Source organism: Ceratotherium simum, unplaced genomic scaffold, assembly GCF_057802395.1.
Source record: "Ceratotherium simum simum isolate JZ-2026a unplaced genomic scaffold, ASM5780239v1 HiC_scaffold_43, whole genome shotgun sequence".
Classification (NCBI taxonomy): domain Eukaryota; kingdom Metazoa; phylum Chordata; class Mammalia; order Perissodactyla; family Rhinocerotidae; genus Ceratotherium; species Ceratotherium simum.
Window position 1 is genome coordinate 6,538,405 of NW_028261259.1, and position 18,400 is coordinate 6,556,804.

At 38.0% G+C, this 18,400-nt stretch overlaps 1 protein-coding gene across 1 annotated transcript in view; it reads left to right on the forward strand.

Moving 5' to 3' along the window:
- Window positions 1–18,400, forward strand: part of LOC147911493 (uncharacterized) — a 105,647-nt gene that overhangs the window by 55,180 nt on the left and 32,067 nt on the right. The window contains exons 4-13 of the mRNA XM_087428034.1: window positions 611–700; window positions 819–937; window positions 1,570–1,689; window positions 2,128–2,209; window positions 2,370–2,437; window positions 2,515–2,580; window positions 13,258–13,309; window positions 14,798–14,885; window positions 15,239–15,368; window positions 16,705–16,824. Coding sequence (XP_087284160.1) covers window positions 611–700; window positions 819–937; window positions 1,570–1,689; window positions 2,128–2,209; window positions 2,370–2,437; window positions 2,515–2,580; window positions 13,258–13,309; window positions 14,798–14,885; window positions 15,239–15,368; window positions 16,705–16,824 — 935 coding nt within the window. The remainder of the gene's footprint in view (window positions 1–610; window positions 701–818; window positions 938–1,569; window positions 1,690–2,127; window positions 2,210–2,369; window positions 2,438–2,514; window positions 2,581–13,257; window positions 13,310–14,797; window positions 14,886–15,238; window positions 15,369–16,704; window positions 16,825–18,400) is intronic.

The following is an 18,400-nucleotide window of genomic DNA, read 5'->3' on the forward strand; positions in this document are numbered from 1 at the left end:
GCAAATGCTGCCCTAAACCCAGCCTTCAGCAGCCAGCCAACCGGCCATTCTCTGTAACGCCTCAGCTTCGTTCAGTACTTTTCTTCCAAATGTCTGCATTTCCTGGTTTAGTTTGAGCCAGGCCTTCTTGCTAGACATGGTATAAACACTAAAATTTCTCAAAGAATAGTAATAGTTCACATTTCCCGAGTATTAACCATATGCTCACAGTAATTCTATAAGGAAGATAATATGTATTCATTTTACAGGTTAGGGAATTTAGGTACTGAGACATCAACCACCTTGCCCAAAGTCACACAGCTTGCACTTACTTGCAGAACCAAGATTCGCAGACAGTCAGATTCCAGACCCCCACATTCAGCCACTGTGCCTTACTCCCTCTTGAAAGCACATAGGATAACTGACTTGTGTTTTTTTGTGTGTGAGAACCAACACATTTTACCTTATAGAGAAGTGTATTTTCAGAGGACTACTAAGTTGAAGAAAATACTGTGACAAATATTTTATCATACCATATTCTGACAATTTTATTTCTTTGGGCAACTACTAATTCAGAATGAATGCATAGTTGATTTGTTTGCTTTAACTTCTGTGTTTTTGTGTTTTTTAGATCGTGTCTTTCTCAATAATGAATCGACTGAAAATGTGTATGAAGAAATAGCAGTACCAATCGTAGACTCTGCCATGCAAGGCTACAATGGTTTGTATTCACTGCAGAAATGCTTTATTTAGTCTTGGGTGTCTGTTCAACAGTATTGATAGTTTTACACACTCTAGATTCATTTTTAGTCTTGCGTGTGTCTGTTTTGTTTCTGCAGGTACTATATTTGCCTATGGGCAGACTGCTTCAGGCAAAACATATACCATGATCGGTTCCAAAGATGATTTAGGAATAATCCCCAGGGCAATTCATGACATTTTCAACAAAGTTAAGACGGTAAGTAGCTAAATTTCTAGTACATACAGGTAAAAGTAGTAATGTCTTCTCATGGTGAAAGGAAGTATGCTTACAGTTCTCTCTTGGTTATCCACAGGGAAAGAAGAAAGGCAGAGCATAGATTCACTTTTCCCCACAAACTGATTTTATAGAGCTTAAACTTCTTTCATTCTTTCCCTTGCATCCAGAAGCAGTAATACGCCTGCTAAAAAGTGGGCATTGAGAAACAAGAAGTCTTATCACTGCCTTTGAATAGCTGCCAGTGATCATTAAGAAGCAGGAGAGGGTAGATATGGTTAGGAGACCAGGATAGGCAGCCTAATGATTTTTAAGGTTCTTATTTGAACATCTATTGGTAGGGTTTTATTTTAAGCTTAGAGAGTTGGGCTAGGCACTCTCCTCTTCTAATGCTATAATACTATGTTTTCATTATTTCCAAAACAATGCATTTATATTTGTGTTTATTTTTCTCGATGTAGAACCATAGGGGCTTTTTTGTTTTGTTTTTTGTTTATTTTACAAAGATAACTTCTCAAAGAATATTTTAATGTTTAATAAGAGCACATAAGCATTCAGTAATAGGTTTTCGTAATTGGATGATCTCTGACGTTTTTACATATTTTTTATTCTAGTTTCCTGATAGGGAATTTCTCTTACGTGTGTCTTACATGGAGATATACAATGAAACCATTACAGACTTACTCTGTGACACTCAAAAAATGAAACCTTTAAGAATTCGAGAAGACTTCAGTGTGAGTAACAGAGTTAAGAGAGTGGCTCAACAAATAGACTGACTTAATGAGATTGTTGTTCATGAAGGTTTACCTTTAATTTCCATATTTTTTAAAGTGTCTCCTGTTTCTATGATTTGTTTTTTGTCTTCTTACTTGTGTTCATAGAGCTCATCTTTTAAGGGATATGTATCGTTTTTAAATATTGACAGCTGTAATACCTTTGTGTAAGTGTCTAAAAAGAATAAGATGAAGTTAGAATTTGGTGTGCTTTGGTATAGGAAATAAATTGTAAATATCATAGGCTTACTTGTTATTTTTTTTACAGAGTAATAGTCCCCATTGCCCACTTTTACCTTCCACAAATGAATGCTGTAATAGTTTGCACCTTCTTTTTGAGATGCAAACTTTTAAGTGACTTCTATTTCTCTACTCTCCCAATCATTAACCTTGTTTCAGAGGAATCCGTATGTGGGTGATCTCACAGAGGAAGTTGTTTATACACCAGAAATGGCTTTGAAGTGGATCACAAAGGGAGAAAGTAAGACTTTATGATGTGTTTCTTCAAAACATTTGTAAAAACTATTCAGTTGAATGTATTTAGGCTTCAAACCACACTTTTCATTCTTAAGCTAAAATAAAAGTTAATGTTTTTCTTTGCATTTTAATGTATGCAGCTGAAATGTGACTCATTTTTACAGAGAACAGACATTATAGAGTTACGAAAACGAATCAGAGAAGCAGTCGTTCTCATGCTATTTTTAGGATGGTAGGTAATTTTCTCTCTACTTGGTCTTTCCAATTAAGAATACACTAATTTTTCTACAAGTTGCCATTTCTGTCTAGATTTTGGAAAGTAGAGAGAAAGATGAACCCTCTAATTGTGAAGGATCTGTCAAGGTGTCCCATTTGGTGAGTGTTGATGAACCATGATGATGTACTCTACAGACGAAAGCAAAGTTTAATTCAGCTGCTGGATCTTTGGTTTCATAAGAACTGTTAACTGAACTAAATAGGCAAAAACATCTATGAATTGGTAGTTTATTCTCATCTGTAGCACGAGATGACTAGTTAACATGTAGGAAGAATTCAAGAGATCTTTCTTCCTGTTCTTTTATGGCTGCCTTCTCCTACAATTTAGATGTAAGGACTGTAGGAGTTGAGGCCTTTCCTAACCAGTAAGCAAATGGGTTTGGGTTTTTTTGTTTTTTTTTAATTCACATTTGAAAGTTAAAGTGGTGATGGAATATGGGGATACTTTTGTTTATTTCAGTAACACTGGTTTATAACATTGTGTAAATTTCAGGTGTACATCATTATATTTCTATTTCTGCATAGATTACATCACATTCACCACCCAAATACTAATTAAAACCCATCACCTCGCACATGTGCCTAATTATCCCTTTTGACCTCCTCCCTCCCCCCTTCCCCTAGGGTAACCACCAATCCAATCTCTGTCTCTGTGTGTTTGTTTGTCATCGTTATTATCTACTACATAATGAGTGAGATCATATGCTATTTGACCTTCTGCCTCTGACTTATTTCACTTTGCATAGTACCCTCAATGCCAATCCATGTTGTCACACATGGCTGGATTTCATCGTTTCTTATGGCTGACTAGTATTCCATTGTGTATATATACCACATCTTCCTATCCATTCGTCCCTTGATGGGCACTTAGGTTGCTTCCAGGTCTTTCCTATTGTGAATAACGTTGCAATGAACACAGGGGTGCATGTATCTTTATGCATTGGAGTTTCCAAGTTCTTTGGATAAATACCCAGCAGTGGAATAGCTGGATCGTATGGTAGTTCTAGCATTAATTTTTTGAGGACTCTCCATACTGTTTTCCATAGTGGCTGCACCAGTTTTCACTCCCACCAGCAGTGTATGAGAGTTCCTTTCTCTCCACATCCTCTCCAACACTTGTTGTTTCCTGTCTTGTTAATTATAGCCATTCTGACGGGCATGAGGTGAAATCTCATTGTTGTTTTGATTTGCATTTCCCTGATAGTTAATGATGGTGAACATCTTTTCATGTGCCTGTTGGCCATCTGTATATCTTCTTTGGAGAAATGTCTGTTCAGCTCTTTTGCCCATTTTTTTAAATTTATTTTTATGTTTTTAAATTTTTTGTTTATTGCAGTTACATGGGTTTATAACATTGTATAAATTTTAGGTGTACATCATTCTACTTTTATTTCTGCATAGATTACATCATGTTCACCACCGAAATATCAACTGCCACCCATCACCATAGACTTGTGCCGAATTATCCATTTCACCCTCTTCCCTCCCCCCTTCCCCTCTGGTAACCACCAATCCAAACTCTGTTTCTATGTGTTTGTTTGTTGTTGTTATTATCTACTACTTAATGAGGGAAATCATACGGTATTTGACCTTCTCCCTCTGACTTATTTCACTTTCCATAGTACCCGCAATGTCCAATAAGTCAGAGGGAGAAGGTCAAATATCATATGAGTGCCCATTTTTTAAATGGGTTGTTCATTTTTTTTGTTGTTGAGATGCATGAGTTCTTTATATATTTTGGAGATTAACCCCTTATCAGATGTATAGTTTGCAAATATTTTCTCCCAATTTTTAGGGTGTCTTTTCGTTTTGCTGATGGTTTCCTTTGCTGTGCAGAAGCTTTTTAGTCTGATGTAGTCCCATTTGTTTATTTTTTCTATTTTTTCTCTTGCCCGGTTAGACATGGTGCTTGACAATATGTTGCAAAGACTGATATTGAAGAGTATACTGCCTATGTTTTCTTCTAGAAGTTTCACAGTTTCAGGTCTTACATTCAAGTCTTTAATCCATTTTGAGTTAATTTTTGTGTATGGTGTAAGGTAAGGGTCTACTTTCATTTTGTTGCATGTGGCTGTCCAGTTTTCTCAACACCATTTGTTGAAGAAGCTTTCTTTTCTCCATTGTATGTTCTTGGCTCCTTTGTTGAAGTTTAGCTATCCATAGATGTGTGGTTTTATTTCTGGGCTTTTGATTCTATTCTGTTTATCTGTGTGTCTGTTTTTGTGCCAGTACCATGCTCTTTTGGTTACTATAGCTTTGTAGTATATTTTGAAATCAGGGAGTGTGATACCTCCAGCTTTGTTCTTTTCTTTCAGGATTCCTTTGGCTATTCAGGGTCTCTTGTCGTTCCGTATAAATTTTAGGATTCTTTGTTCTATTTCTGTGAAAAATGTTGTCCCTGTCTTTGACAGGGATTGCATTGAATCTATAGATTGCTTTAGGAAGTATGGACATCTTAACTATGTTAATTCTTCCAATCCAAGAGCAGGGAATATCTTTCCCTTTTTTTGTGTCTTCTTCAATTTCTTTCAGAAATGTTTTATAGTTTTCAGTGTACTAGATCTTTCACCTCTTTGATTAAGTTTATTCCTAGGTATTTTATTCTTTTTGCTGCAAATGGGATTGACTTCTTAATTTCTCTTTCTGCTACTTTGTTGTCAGTGTATAGAAATGCAACTGATTTTTTATGATGATTTTGTATCTTGCAAGTTTACCATATTCGTTTATTACTTCTAAAAGTTTTTTGGTGGATTATTTAGTGTTTTCTATATATAAAATCATGTCATCTGCAAATAGTGAGAGTGTCACTTCTTCCTTTCAGTTTGGATCCCTGTTATTTCTTTTTATTGCCTGATTGCTCTGGCTAGGACTTCCAGTACTATGTTAAATTGGAGTGGTGAGAGTGGGCATCCTTGTCTGGTTCCTGTTCTTAGAGGGATAGCTTTCAGTTTTTCACCATTCAGGATGATATTAGCTATGGGTTTGTCGTGTATGGCCTTTATTATGTTGAGGTACTTTCCTTCTGTACCCATGTTATTCAGAGATTTTATCATATGTGGGTGCTGTATCTTGTCAAATGCTTTCTCCGCATCTATTGAGATGATCATGTGATTTTTATTCTTCATTTTATTAATGTGGTGTATTACATAGATTGATTTGGAAATGTTGAACCATCCCTGCATCCCTGGAATATATCCAACTTGATCATGGTGTATAATCTTTTTAAAGTATTGTTGTATGCGATTTGCTACTTTGTTGAGGATTTTTGTGTCGATGTTCCTCACTGATATTGGCCTGTAATTTTCATTTTTTGTGTTTTCCTTGTCTCGTTTTGGTATCAGGGTAATGTCGGCTTCGTAGAAGGAGTTAGGGAGCTTCCCCCTCTCCTCAATGTTTTGGAAGAGTTTGAGAAGGATAGGTATTAAGTCTTCTTTGAATGTTTGGTAGAATTCACCACGGAAGCCGTCTGGTCCTGGACTTTTATTTTGGGGGAGATTTTTTGATTACTGTTTCGATCTCTTTACTGGTGATTGATCTATTCAAATTCTCTATTTCTTCTTGATCCAGTTTTGGAAGGTTGTATGATTCTAAGAATTTATCCATTTCTTCCAGATTGTCGAATCTGTTGGCATATAGCTTTGCATAGTGTCCTCTTATTCTTTTGTATTTCTGAGGTGTCTGTTGTAATTTCTCCTCTTTCATTTCTGATTTTACTTATTTGAACCTTCTCTCTTTTTTCTTGGTGAGTCTAGCTAAAGTTTTGTCAATTTTGTTTATCTTTTCAAAGACCAGCTCTAGGTTTTATTAATTTTTTCTATTGTTTTAGTAGTTACTATTTCATTTATTTCTGCAATGATTATTATTTTTTCCCTTCTTCTACTGATTTGGGGCTTTGTTTGTTCTTCTTTTTCCAGTTCCTTTAGGTGCATTTTTAGATTGTTTATTTGAGATTTTCCTTGCTTGTTGAGCTAGGCCTGTATTGCTATAAACTTCCCTCTTAGTACTGCTTTTGCTGTATCCCATAAATTCTGGCATGTCTTATTTTCATTTTCATTCGTCCCCAGGTATTTTTTGATTTCTTCTTTGATTTCTTCCTTGACCCAATCGTTGTTCAGTAGCATTTTGTTTCATCTTCACCTATTTGTGGCTTTTCTGATTTTCTTCCTATAGTTGATTTCTAGTTTCATACCATTGTGGTCAGAAAAGATGCTTGGTATTATTTCAATCTTCTTAAATTTATGTAGACTTGTATTGTGACATAATATGTGATCAACCCTGGAGGATGTTCCATGTGTATTTCAAAAGAACGTGTATTCTTCGGTTTTTGGATGGAATGCTCTGTGTATATCTACTAGGTCCATCTGTTCTAGTGTGTCATTAAAGGCCAGTGTGTCCTTATTGGTCTTCTGTTTGGATGATCTATCCGTTTGTGTAAGTGGAGTGGTAAAGTCCCCTACTATTATTGTGTTGCTGTCTATTTTTCCTCTTATGTCTGTTAATAATTGCTTTATATATTTAGCTTTTCCTATGTTGTGTGCGTCGATATTTACAAGTGTTATATCCTCTTGTTGGATCATTCCCTTGATCATTATGTATTGACCGTCTTTGTCTCTTTTTACAGTTTTTGTTTTAAAGTCTATTTTGTCTGATATGAGTATTGCAACCCCAGCTTTCTTTTCATTGCCATTTGCGTGGAGTTTCATTTTCCATCCTTTCACTTTCAGTTTGTGAGTGTCTTTAAGTCTGAAGTGTGTCTCTTGTATGCAGCATGTATATGGGTCTTGTTTTATTATCCAAACAGCCACCCTACGCCTTTTAATTGGAGTATTTAGTCCATTGACGTTTAAAGTAGCTATTGATAAGTATGTACTTACTGCCATTATTTAACTTTTTTTCTCAGTGTTTTAGTAGACCTCTATACAGAATTGATGGTCTCTTTAGTTTGACCTCTGTCTGAAAGCTCTACTCTTTAACTCCGTTCCTCCCTCATTTTATGTTTTTGGTATCATATCTAACCTCTTTTTTGTGCATTTGTATCCATTACTCTCTTATCATGGAAATAGATAATTTTTCCTATTTGTGGTCTTCTCTTTTCCCCTCAAATCAGTCCCTTTAACATTTCTTCTAGCACTGGCTTTTAGGTGACAAACTCCTTTAATTTTTTTGTCTGGAAACTTTTTATCTCTCCTTCCATTTTGAATGATAACCTTGCTGGCTAGAGTATTCTTGGCTGTAAGTTTTTCCCTTTTAGCACTTTAAATATGTGGTGCCACTCTCTTCTAGCCTGTAAGGTTGCTGCTGAGAAGTCAGCTGATAGACTTATGGGGTTGCCTTTGTATGTAACTTGTCTTTCTCTTGGGGCTTTTAGGATTCTCTCTCTATCTTTAATTCTGGACATTTTAATTATGACGTGTCTCTGTGTGGACCTCTTTGGATTTATCTTCTTTGGTGCTCTCTGTGCTTCCTGTACCTGGATGTCTGTTTCCTTCCTTAGGTTAGGGAAGTTTTCATCTATTATTTCATCAAATAGATCCTCTGCCACTTTGTCTCGCTCTTCTCCTTCTGGGTCACCTATAACTCGGATGCTAGTGCGCTTGATGTTGTCCTAGATGTCCCTTAGACTGTCCTCACTCTTGTTAATTCTGTTTTTTTTTTTTTACCTGTTCAGCTTGGGTAATTTCTTCTAGTCTTTCGTCCAGCTCGCAGATCCGTTCATCTGTTTCCTCAACTCTGCTTTTGAGTCCCTCTAGTGAACTTTTCATTTCTAGTATTGTATTTTTCATTTCTGATTGGTTCATTTTTATATCTTCCATTTCTTTCTTGACATTCTCACTGAGTTCATCCATTCTTCTCCCCAGATCAGTGAGCATCCTTAACACTCTTTGTTTGAACTCTCTGTCGTGTAGCTTGCTCATTTCTGTTTCACTTAGTTCCTTTTCTGGGGTTTTGTCCTGTTCCCTTAGTTGGAAGGTATTCCTTTGCCTTCTCATTTTTCCACTTTTCCTGTGCTCGTGTCTGTGTATTAGCTAGGTCAGCTACATGCCCCGCACTTGGATAGGTGACCTTATATAAGTGATGCCTTAGCAGGCCTGCGGTGTGCTTCCCTCAGTTCTCAATGTTCCAGGAGTGACCGCTATGTGGGCTACGTGTGTCCTTCTGTTGTGGTATGTTTGTTCTCCCTGTAGGCGCCCAGGGAGGCTGAGTTATGTAGTTGTTGTGGGCCCTTCAGTCTCTTTATCAGGTGTGGGAAGCCCCAGCACAGTTGGCTGCAAGTTCTAACACCACATTTAGTTTGCAGTATTTCTTTTAAGTGAGTAGGCCCCCAGCGTGGCAGTTTGTTAGGCTCAGGGGCTCACAGTTGCTACAAGCCTCCAGCTTTTAGGTCTCTTGTCAGCTCTCTGAGGATTGCAGCTGGGTGTGGTTGGCTTCAGGCATGGGAGCACCCAATTCAGGCTTCGGAAGGTGGCAAAAACCCCTATGTGGGTCTTTGGGAAGCACAAGTCTTCTGCAGCTGACAAGCCCCACCGCCCACAGGTCCACACACACAGTCAACACAGTCCTGGCCCATGTGCGCAACCTCCTGAAGTGGACCCAGTCTCTCCACGGTGGGCGCACCACACACTCCACCACTGCCCCACACTCTCCACCTACTCCTTGTGAACGCCCTGCCCCACAGAAGTGGGCTCCCTCACCAGGCTGCAGAGAATCCAGTCACCAATGTATGCAGGCCCACAAGTTGCCTGAGGGCTTGTTGTTGGGTGGGGCCAACAACAGGGTGGGCTGCCTGCCCTGGCTGAGCTGGATTAAACTTGTGCTCTAGTAGGGGGACAGACCCTGGGCTAGCAGGCCCCAGGGAGAACTCCAATGTTGTCTGTGTCAGCACGCCCACACCAGGCCACAACAATGGCTGCCGGCAATGTCCCAGGTCCTGGAGAGGTCTCACCTCTCACTAAGATGCACTCAGAGCCTATCAGGTGAGTCTGTTTTCACCAAAGCACTGTGCAACTTTCTTTCTGGTGATTTTATGTTGATTTCTGAAACGGGTGTGTTTGCGCGTGGGCCCTCTAAATGTCGGTTTTAATTTCTTTGTGAACCAGCTTTTATGGGGGTACTCCCCAATGTTTTAGTAGGAGGCAAAGTCAGATATTATGCCACTCACCTCGATTGTGCTGGCTCCACGAAGTGCCTAGAGCAGGGGCGCTCCCCGGCTCAGGGCCCCGCTCCTCCAGGGAGAGCTGTGTACCTTTGGGCTGCTCCCGGGTGGCTGTGAAGCATTGCAGCTTGTGAAGGCGGCATTTTTTTCTCTCCAGAAGGGAGTCTCTGCCTCTTCCACCTCAATTACTATTGTCCTTTGTTGCAGGAGTTCCTCTTATCTAGTTTTCAGTTCTCTCTCAGGGGTAATTTTTCCATGAGTAGTTGTAAATTGTCTGTGTCCCCAGGAGGAGTTGAGTTCAGAGTCTGCTTATGCCACCATCTTGACTTCTCTCCGGATATTTTTTATTATTTATTTAGTTTCAGCCAATAGAATTGAGACTTGGGAAATCAACAAAAACCTACGTGGATGGTTATAAATAAATCACATGTTCAAGTTCATTTTTAGGTACAATAAGAAAATAAATTTTAGATTATAAACACAATGTTTATGCTGTAAATCCGTCAGAGAAGGGTGATATCTCATTCATCTTTGTAGCCTCAGCACATTGTACCTAGTTTATCTTCAATACTTGTTTGTTGAATAAGTGAATATAAGCATTATACAAATATTCCTTCTTTCCATATAAGTAAACCCCCTATTTCCTTTTTGCTGCACTGTATCAATTATCTCTCATTTTTGTGTTTCCTTCCTATTCCTTACCATTATTGCTTTATTCTCTGTCTTCAGGGACCAAATTCTTTAGCTTGATGTGGGATATGATTTAAGATTATTCTGTTTGATTTGAAAACTTCAGGGAAAAAAGTAATAAATCTATAATATGTTTATTCACTTTTAGATTTTGAAAAGTCAGAGTCTTAATTAAATATCTAATTCTAGTTCACCTCAGTTATTTTATTACGCAGTATAATATTTATTTCAATAGTCTAGTCCTGCTTTAATTTAACAACAAAAAATGCTACAAAACCTAACTTCTGTTTTGTTTCCCAAACCTGGCCTGTGATATTTCAGTGAAATTTTAACTTTTAATAATTTAGCTTTAATACTCTTGACCTATTCAGTGATCCATTTTTGGACTTTTCTCATGTTCTTTGATGCTCTATTATCTAGGGACTTTAGATACCATCAAGTCCAACCCTCCAGATTCCCATTCACTCTAGGTATCTTCTTGGAATGCAGTCTTCCCAGAGAGTCGTTTTCTGGCTCTTTGGAGGGGGCCTTTGTTTGAGTGTCTCCTGGCCTTTCTGGGAGAATAATATCCAGGTTCTCTTAGCTCTGATCCTTCCCTGTTCGCTTCTGTGGCTTCTTTTTCTTACCCTCCTAACAACAACACAGGAGTGTTCTGTGGCCTTTCTTACTTCCCATGCTTGCCCTCTGACTTTATGTTAGCATTTCTCTTTTGATGACAGCCGAATTTTTATTGTATCTAGATCTCTGAGTTCTCATTCACATCTTCCTAAAGATTATAACTGTGTGTCCCACTGTTAGCTCAAACTTTAGTGTTACTAAAACCAAGTTATTTTTTGTTACCATGGTGAATATTCCTTTTTTCCAGTAGTATCGGCATTATCCTGGTCATCTAGGCTGGAAACCCAAGTCAGCTTTGCCTCATCTTTTTCTGCCTTCCCTTTTTTCCCATCATCGCCGTTTCTTACTGATTCCACCCTTTAGCTTTCCATGGGTGTCATACCCAAGTCCTCATCTCACTTGAATTACTGTATCATTCCACTGGACCTGGCCTCCATGACCTGGTTTTCCTTTTTCAGTCCAATATACAGAATTCTAATGTGGCTAAACTTCTGTTGCATCACTTCCTTAACAAGATCTGTCCAGTCTTAACCAGTCTAAGTTGACATCCTTCTGCTCCACCTGAGCTCCTCCCTTAAAGGTAGATTGGACCTCTTGGTATCTTTGAACACTAATGATTGTTCCCATCTTTATACCTTAGTTCATGCTGCCTTCACCACCACTTCACCCCTTTATTATGTATCTAGGTCATCTGTGGTAGATACTGTACAAGAAACATCAGATTTCTTTGAATATTTTGAAGAAAGAAGTATCTGAGATAGGACTATAAAACAGAAGTGTATAATGACCTGCTTATCCCTGGAAGTCTCCACAGAGAGAAGTAATTTAAATCTCTGACTTCCTTTTAATGCAGTAAGAATATTTACTGAGCCTTTGCCCTGTTCTGAGCACAGTGCTGAGCTCTGAGATGAAAAGAATAGAGAAGACATCCCTCCATACTTACCGTCTCCACTGCACACTCACCAGCGCAAGCCACTGTCATCTCCACTCAGATTTCTGCACAAGCCGCCTGACTGGGCTCCTGCTGCCACTCTTGCCCCTCTGCAATCTGTTCTCCACCCAGGGCCCACAGGTGACCCTTCAGAAAGTTAAATCAAGATATGTCACTCTCTTGTTCAATCCCTCTAATGGCTTCCCATTGCATTTAGAAAATCCAGTTCTTACTCTTGCCTACAAAGCCCTACATAATCTGAGCCCTTCCTACTTCTCTTACCCTGTCTTGTCCCATCTCTGCTTCACCAACGCTGCCATGCTGCCCTTTCTCTTTCTTGAACACACAAAGCTCATTTCTGCTTTGTGACTGGGTGTGCTGGCTGTTCTTTATTTGGGAGTCTGGGTCCCTTGGTCTTTGCTTGGCTGGCTTCCTCTTCTCTGTCACTGCAGATTTTAGCTAAATAGGAAGCCTTCTCCTGCCACTCAATCCTAAGAACATACTCTGACCTCTCCTCTTCCCTCCTCTGGCACTCTGTTTAAATTGTCTGTATTACCCTCATGGTGATATGTTGCTTATTTGTCTTTTTCTCTCCTCTCACTGACTTTCTCCCCCATCCCACCCCATGCAGAATGTGAGCTCTCTGAGCGCAGGGTCCTTCTTTGTCTGGCTCACTGCCATGTCCCAGCACCTGACATGCTGCCTGGAACAGGACAGGAGGTCACTTGTTTCGGCAAAATTTGTGAAATTAAAGAGAGGCCCATGCTTTTAAAGATGCTACAGTGTAGTCAGAGACATAAATGACTAGCACAACACAGTAAGTGCTATAATAATAAGTCATATCTGTAAAGATCTCTGGGTACACAGTTGAAAGAGCAGTTCATTCAAGGTGTGGGGGAAAAGGATAAAGTTGGCAAAGCTACACTGAGAAGGTAACATGTGCCTTTGGTCCTGAATAGAGAGTAGGGGTGGACTAGAATGTCAGAACTAGCTAAACAAAGGGAATGACAAAGTGTAACAGTACATGAGTTGTGGAGCGCATAGTCAGGAGCTCATCCAGAGTTAAGAGTAAGAGATGGCCAGGAATAAGGCTAGAGCAACACAAGTACCAGATTGTGGAGAACTGTGTTCACCATGGTAAGATTTTGAACTTGGTGCAGGAAAGTGAAACTATTCTGGCAACATTATAGAGGAGGCGTTATAAAGAAGGAACAAGGTGTAGAGGTCAGTTTGACTCAGACAAGGGAAGGCCTAAAGAGTGGGGTGAGAGACAAGGAAACACGGGGTATTCAGATAAGCCATGGATTAAAAACGTTCTTTCGGTAGTTTGGATTTTATTATTTTCAAGTTACCCTTCCTAAAGTTTTATTTTCCTCTCTTACAGAATTTGGTTGATCTTGCAGGCTGGGAAGGAGCTGAACAAACAGGTGCTGAAGGTAATGAAAACTCATGAAATATGTTGGTCTGAATGTCCTGCTGTTCTTTTACAGAATACAAATGGCAGCAGGCATTTTAGAAACTAATAAGGTAATGGTGATAATTTTGTGATAAAAAGTCTTTAACATAAAGAGCAGCTTCCTTATCTGGCTAATTATATTCTTTGGGCTGCTATAGCATCAGTTAAAATGCTAAAAGTCTGTATGAGATTTATAGCTGGAAAGCTCCTGAGAGTACCATGGACACCATTATCAGTAAGGAAATTCAGAAAGGTGGCAGGGTACAAAATTAATATACAGACATGAATAACTCAGAACAACCTGTTGGAATATTTAATGTACAAAAAGATCCCATTTACAATAATGACTTAGAAGATGTAATACCTAGGAAGAAACTCAGCAACAATTGCACAAGATCAAAATAAAGAAAACTTTAAACAGACCTGAAGGACATAACCGAACACTTAAACAAATGGAAAAGCATACTTGGATAGGAAGCTTCAGAACCGTAAAGCTGTCAAGCCTCTCTCTGTGTTAATTTTCTGCAGCCTGACATAGAGACACTCAGCTGAGCATGGCCTGTACTCACCAAAGCAGTGGCTCCTCAGGCCTGTTGTTTTAAGCTGGCTTCGTAACAGCAATATTACAGCAATAGCTGACTAAGGCACCTGTGAGATAATCGCTATTCGGAATGATTCTTGCAGTATTTTTTGTGTACAGGGTAGATTGAACACCTGCGTGACCCTCAGCAGGCTGCTGGGTGAATACATTCTGGTAGACCCATACAATGATATTCCATTCTATAAAAAAGAATGAGAAAGACCAGTGTTTACCAATAAGATATATGGTATGCTGCCAAGTGAAAAAAGCAAAGTGCAAAATAGTGTGTATGGTATGCTACTATTTGTTTAAAAAAGAAAGGGGAAAACTTAATATATATGAACTTGTATTTCTAAAAATCTCCAGAAGAATAAGCTAGTAACAGTGGTTTCCCGGTAGAGGGACAGGAACTGAATGAAAGGAGCGTAAAAGTGAGAGAGGGCTTTTTCCGTGTGCTTTTGTTTGAGCCATGTGGGCATATTAATAGTTTAAAAATAAGAATGTGTTTGGTTGTGAGCTGCTAGGAACTAATTTGGTTGTAAGTCATTAGTTGCGTATATTTGGGGGTTTGGAAAAATAGATTTGAATTGAGGAGTTAGCAGGGCTCTTTTAGGACATGGCTTTCTCTCCTTAATCTTTTCTTAGTCATCTTTTTCTTCTTGCTGTTTCTCTGGTGAGAGCCTTTCTGATTCACGTAACAGGTGGGAGGGAGAGAGAGAGAGCGCCTGCTACCTGTGGTAATAAAGGTGGGCGCAGATCTAATCTGAAGCCCAGACTGTAGCATCTGACCCTGCAGTTTCTAATTTCTCTCATAACCTACTGATAAGTAAGTTCATAATCTAGTACAGGGGAAAATTTTAGTTTCATTTATTTATTTAATAAATGCAGGTGTGAAACTCAAGGAAGGCTGTAATATAAATCGTAGCTTATTTGTTTTGCGACAAGTGATCAAGAAACTTAGAGATGGACAAGATGGGTAAGTTTATCCCATTGTACATTTACCCATTAATGTTAACGTTTTTCATTAGGTTGAAAATTATGATATTTCAGTGACACTCAAACAAATGTACTGATTTCTCCCATATATTCAAAAGCTGCTGTGATTCCATGAGCATGAATTGCTTCTTGTATGTATGACTGTGACCTACTAAGTTTACTTTCTAAATTAAATGGAATATTTTTAGTTAGTAGTTTTGCTTGGCCTCGTGTAACCTGTAAAGAATCAATTTTTTAACTGTAGTTAATTGAAGGTTCTGCATTAAAAACCAACCACGTTTGTTATATAAAAAGTTTTACTCTTTTTTCTTCCCAAACTCGTTCCTCACTAAGTGCTTTCATAAATTATCGAGACAGCAAATTAACACGAATTCTCCAGAATTCCTTGGGAGGAAATGCAAAAACATGTATTATCTGCACAATTACTCCAGTGTCTTTGAATGAAACCCTGACTACTCTTCAAGTGAGTTTGATTTTTATCTCAACTTACTATGGGGGGAAATTATCTTTCAGAAGAAAAAATTACCTACTAAAATTAGGTACAGTTTTTTTAATTGATATAATATACCTGTTAAAATAAAGTTGATGTGTTGTCTACTAAATAACATTCCTTAATTTTCCCAAACTTCAGTCATTCATATGCCACCTACACAATTTTGTTCTTCAGTATTTTACTGAAATTGACTTGATTTTTTCTTTAAATAACTCACTTTTTAAATTTAACTTATTATAAAAGGATACTTTATATCAATCCCATAAATGAAAAACTGGTTATCACTTGCAGCAAACAGAAGGTGACCCAAAAAACTGGTGGGTGTGTATTTATAACAAAATAATTCTTAAATTCCTGTTAGTGAATTACTGTCTGAAATTTCTCTGAGCCTAAGCCCTGCATTTTCTGTTTTTTTAAAACAGGAAAAGTGAGGAATGTCAGTAGACTATCTATCTCAATGAAGGATTCAGTGTCATTTAGTGGTCCCCCACACATATCCTCTTAAAGTTACTTCTGGGGGCCAACCCGGTGGCATAGTGGTTAAGTTTGCGTGATCCACTTCAGTGGCCCGGGGTTCACAGGTTCTAATCCTGGGCACAGATTGACATACCGCTCATCAAGCCATGCTGTGGTGGCATCCAACACACAAAATAATAGAGGAAGATGGACACAGGTGTTAGCCCAGGGCCAATCTTCTTCAGCAAAACAAGGGTAGGATCGGTAATAAATGTTAGCTCAGGGCCAAGCTTCCTAACCAAAATAAAAGTTCCTTCTGACACTCATATGTGAAGAAACATTGCTTGAAGTAGCTATTGAGCACTGGATCAAAATCCTGCCAGAGAAGCAGATAGAAGATAGAGTCCCTGGCTTCATAGAATTTATAGTCTTATAGGGAAGAAAAGACCTGTCTTCCAGCATGCTTGCCATGGATTAAGAGTTAAGTGGCTAATAAGTAGGACAGAGATCAAAGGAAGGAGAGAGGCTTTTGACTGGAAACAAATCTTTAGAGTAGAAGGGACCTTTGCACAGGATTTTGAGGTGTAGATGGGATTCCAGTGAGCCAGTGTTTGTAGTTTCTTTGTCAGCACCTGTCATCAAGATATTTCTTTGACTCTCCTGAAGGCTAGCAGCTAGGACAAATTACGAGCATTGTCACAGGGACATAGAATGCTCTGTGTTCACAAGCATTAAGCCACCTGGGAAGAGTATTGATTTTTCTTTACAAAACTTAGTTACGAGGAACCTAAATATTAAGTAAATTAACTTTTTAGCGTCAAACACTTAACTCTCTTGTATTTTTTCCCAGTTTGCCAGAACTGCTCAGTCTATGAAGAATACCCCTTATGTTAATGAGGTATCAAGTGATGAAGCTCTCCTGGAAAGATATAGAAAAGAAATAATTGATCTTAAAAAACAGTTCGAGGAGGTATGTATGAGCCATGGATTTCAGTAAAGAATATAGAGAGATTTAGAATTGAGAACTGCCTAAATGCCCAGAGCCTCTTAAATCATCTATCTGAGTTCTACAACCTAAATTTAAAACAAATAGTTTTTAACTAAGGAGAAATCAACTCATAAAAATTTTAGTTTACTATAAACTGAAAGGTATGGTCTCTTGAAATTATTTTAGATATTGTTTTTCATTTCCAAAGGGCAAAATTTGAGATTTTCAAATGGGCCAAGTAGAGATGCTTTTTTTTTTAGAGATAATTTTTAAAAATTGTCACAAATACATAGAGAGTTAGGTTAAAAAGAGTCTCTATCAATAGTTTTTAAAACTACTTTGTTTCATTTTAATTATCTTGAATTCCTCTTCTAGCCCTAAGATAGCAAGCTAATAAGATAGTGTAATTGCTTGTCATTGTTTGTTTTAACCGTCACGGTCCCCTATTCTGTAAAAATCTTACATTTTAGTCATCTTTTTAAAAATGAGCTAAAATATCAAATGGCGGTCTTATGATAGCACTTCTTTTGCTATAGTTATTCAAGTCTCTGCTTTAAGAATTCTCTGCCTATTATTTATATATTTTCAGTCAATTAATAAAATTGCTTTAACAGCATTGATATCTTATAGATGACATATAGAATAGTGATATGAGAAGAAATGTATATTTTACTTCAAGTTTGAGAAATTATTGATTATGGTAACTGCATGTAGGTGTTCTGTAGGTAGGGCATATTTTACCTCAATAAAATTAAAATTCTCATAGCTCACAAACAAATTTATATATATATATATATTTTAATTTTTTGTTTATTGCAGTAACATTGGTTTATAACATTGTATAAATTTCAGGTGTACATCATTATACTTCTATTTCTGCATAGATTACATCATGTTCACCACCCAAATACTAATTACAACCCATCACCACACACATGTGCCGAATTATCCCTTTCGCCCTCCTCCCTCCCCCTTTCCCCTCTGGTAACCACCAATCCAGTCTCTGTCTCTATGTGTTTGTTTGTTGTTGTTATTATCTACTACTTAATGAAGGAAATCATATGGTATTTGACCTTCTCCCTCTGACTTATTTCACTTTGCGTAATACCCTCAATGTCCATCCATGCTTTCACAATGGCTGGATTTCATCATTTCTTATGGCTGAGTAGTATTCCATTGTGTATATACCACATCCTCTTTATCCATTAATCCCTTTATGGGCACTTAGGTCGCTTGCAAGTCTTGGCTATTGTGAATATCGCTGCAATGATCACAGGGGTGCATGTATCTTTACGCATAAGTTTGTAGCAATACAGGCCTATTTCATCAAACAAGAAAAATCTCAAATAAACAATCTAACAATGCACCTAAAAGAACTGGAAAAAGAAGATCAAACAAAGCCAAAATTCAGTAGAAGAAGGGAAATAATAAAAATCAGAGCAGAAATAAATGAAATAGAGACTAAAAAAACAATGGAAAAATTAATAAAACCAAGAGCTGGTTCTTTGAAAAAATAAACAAAATTGACAAACCTTTAGCTAGACTCGCCACGAAAACA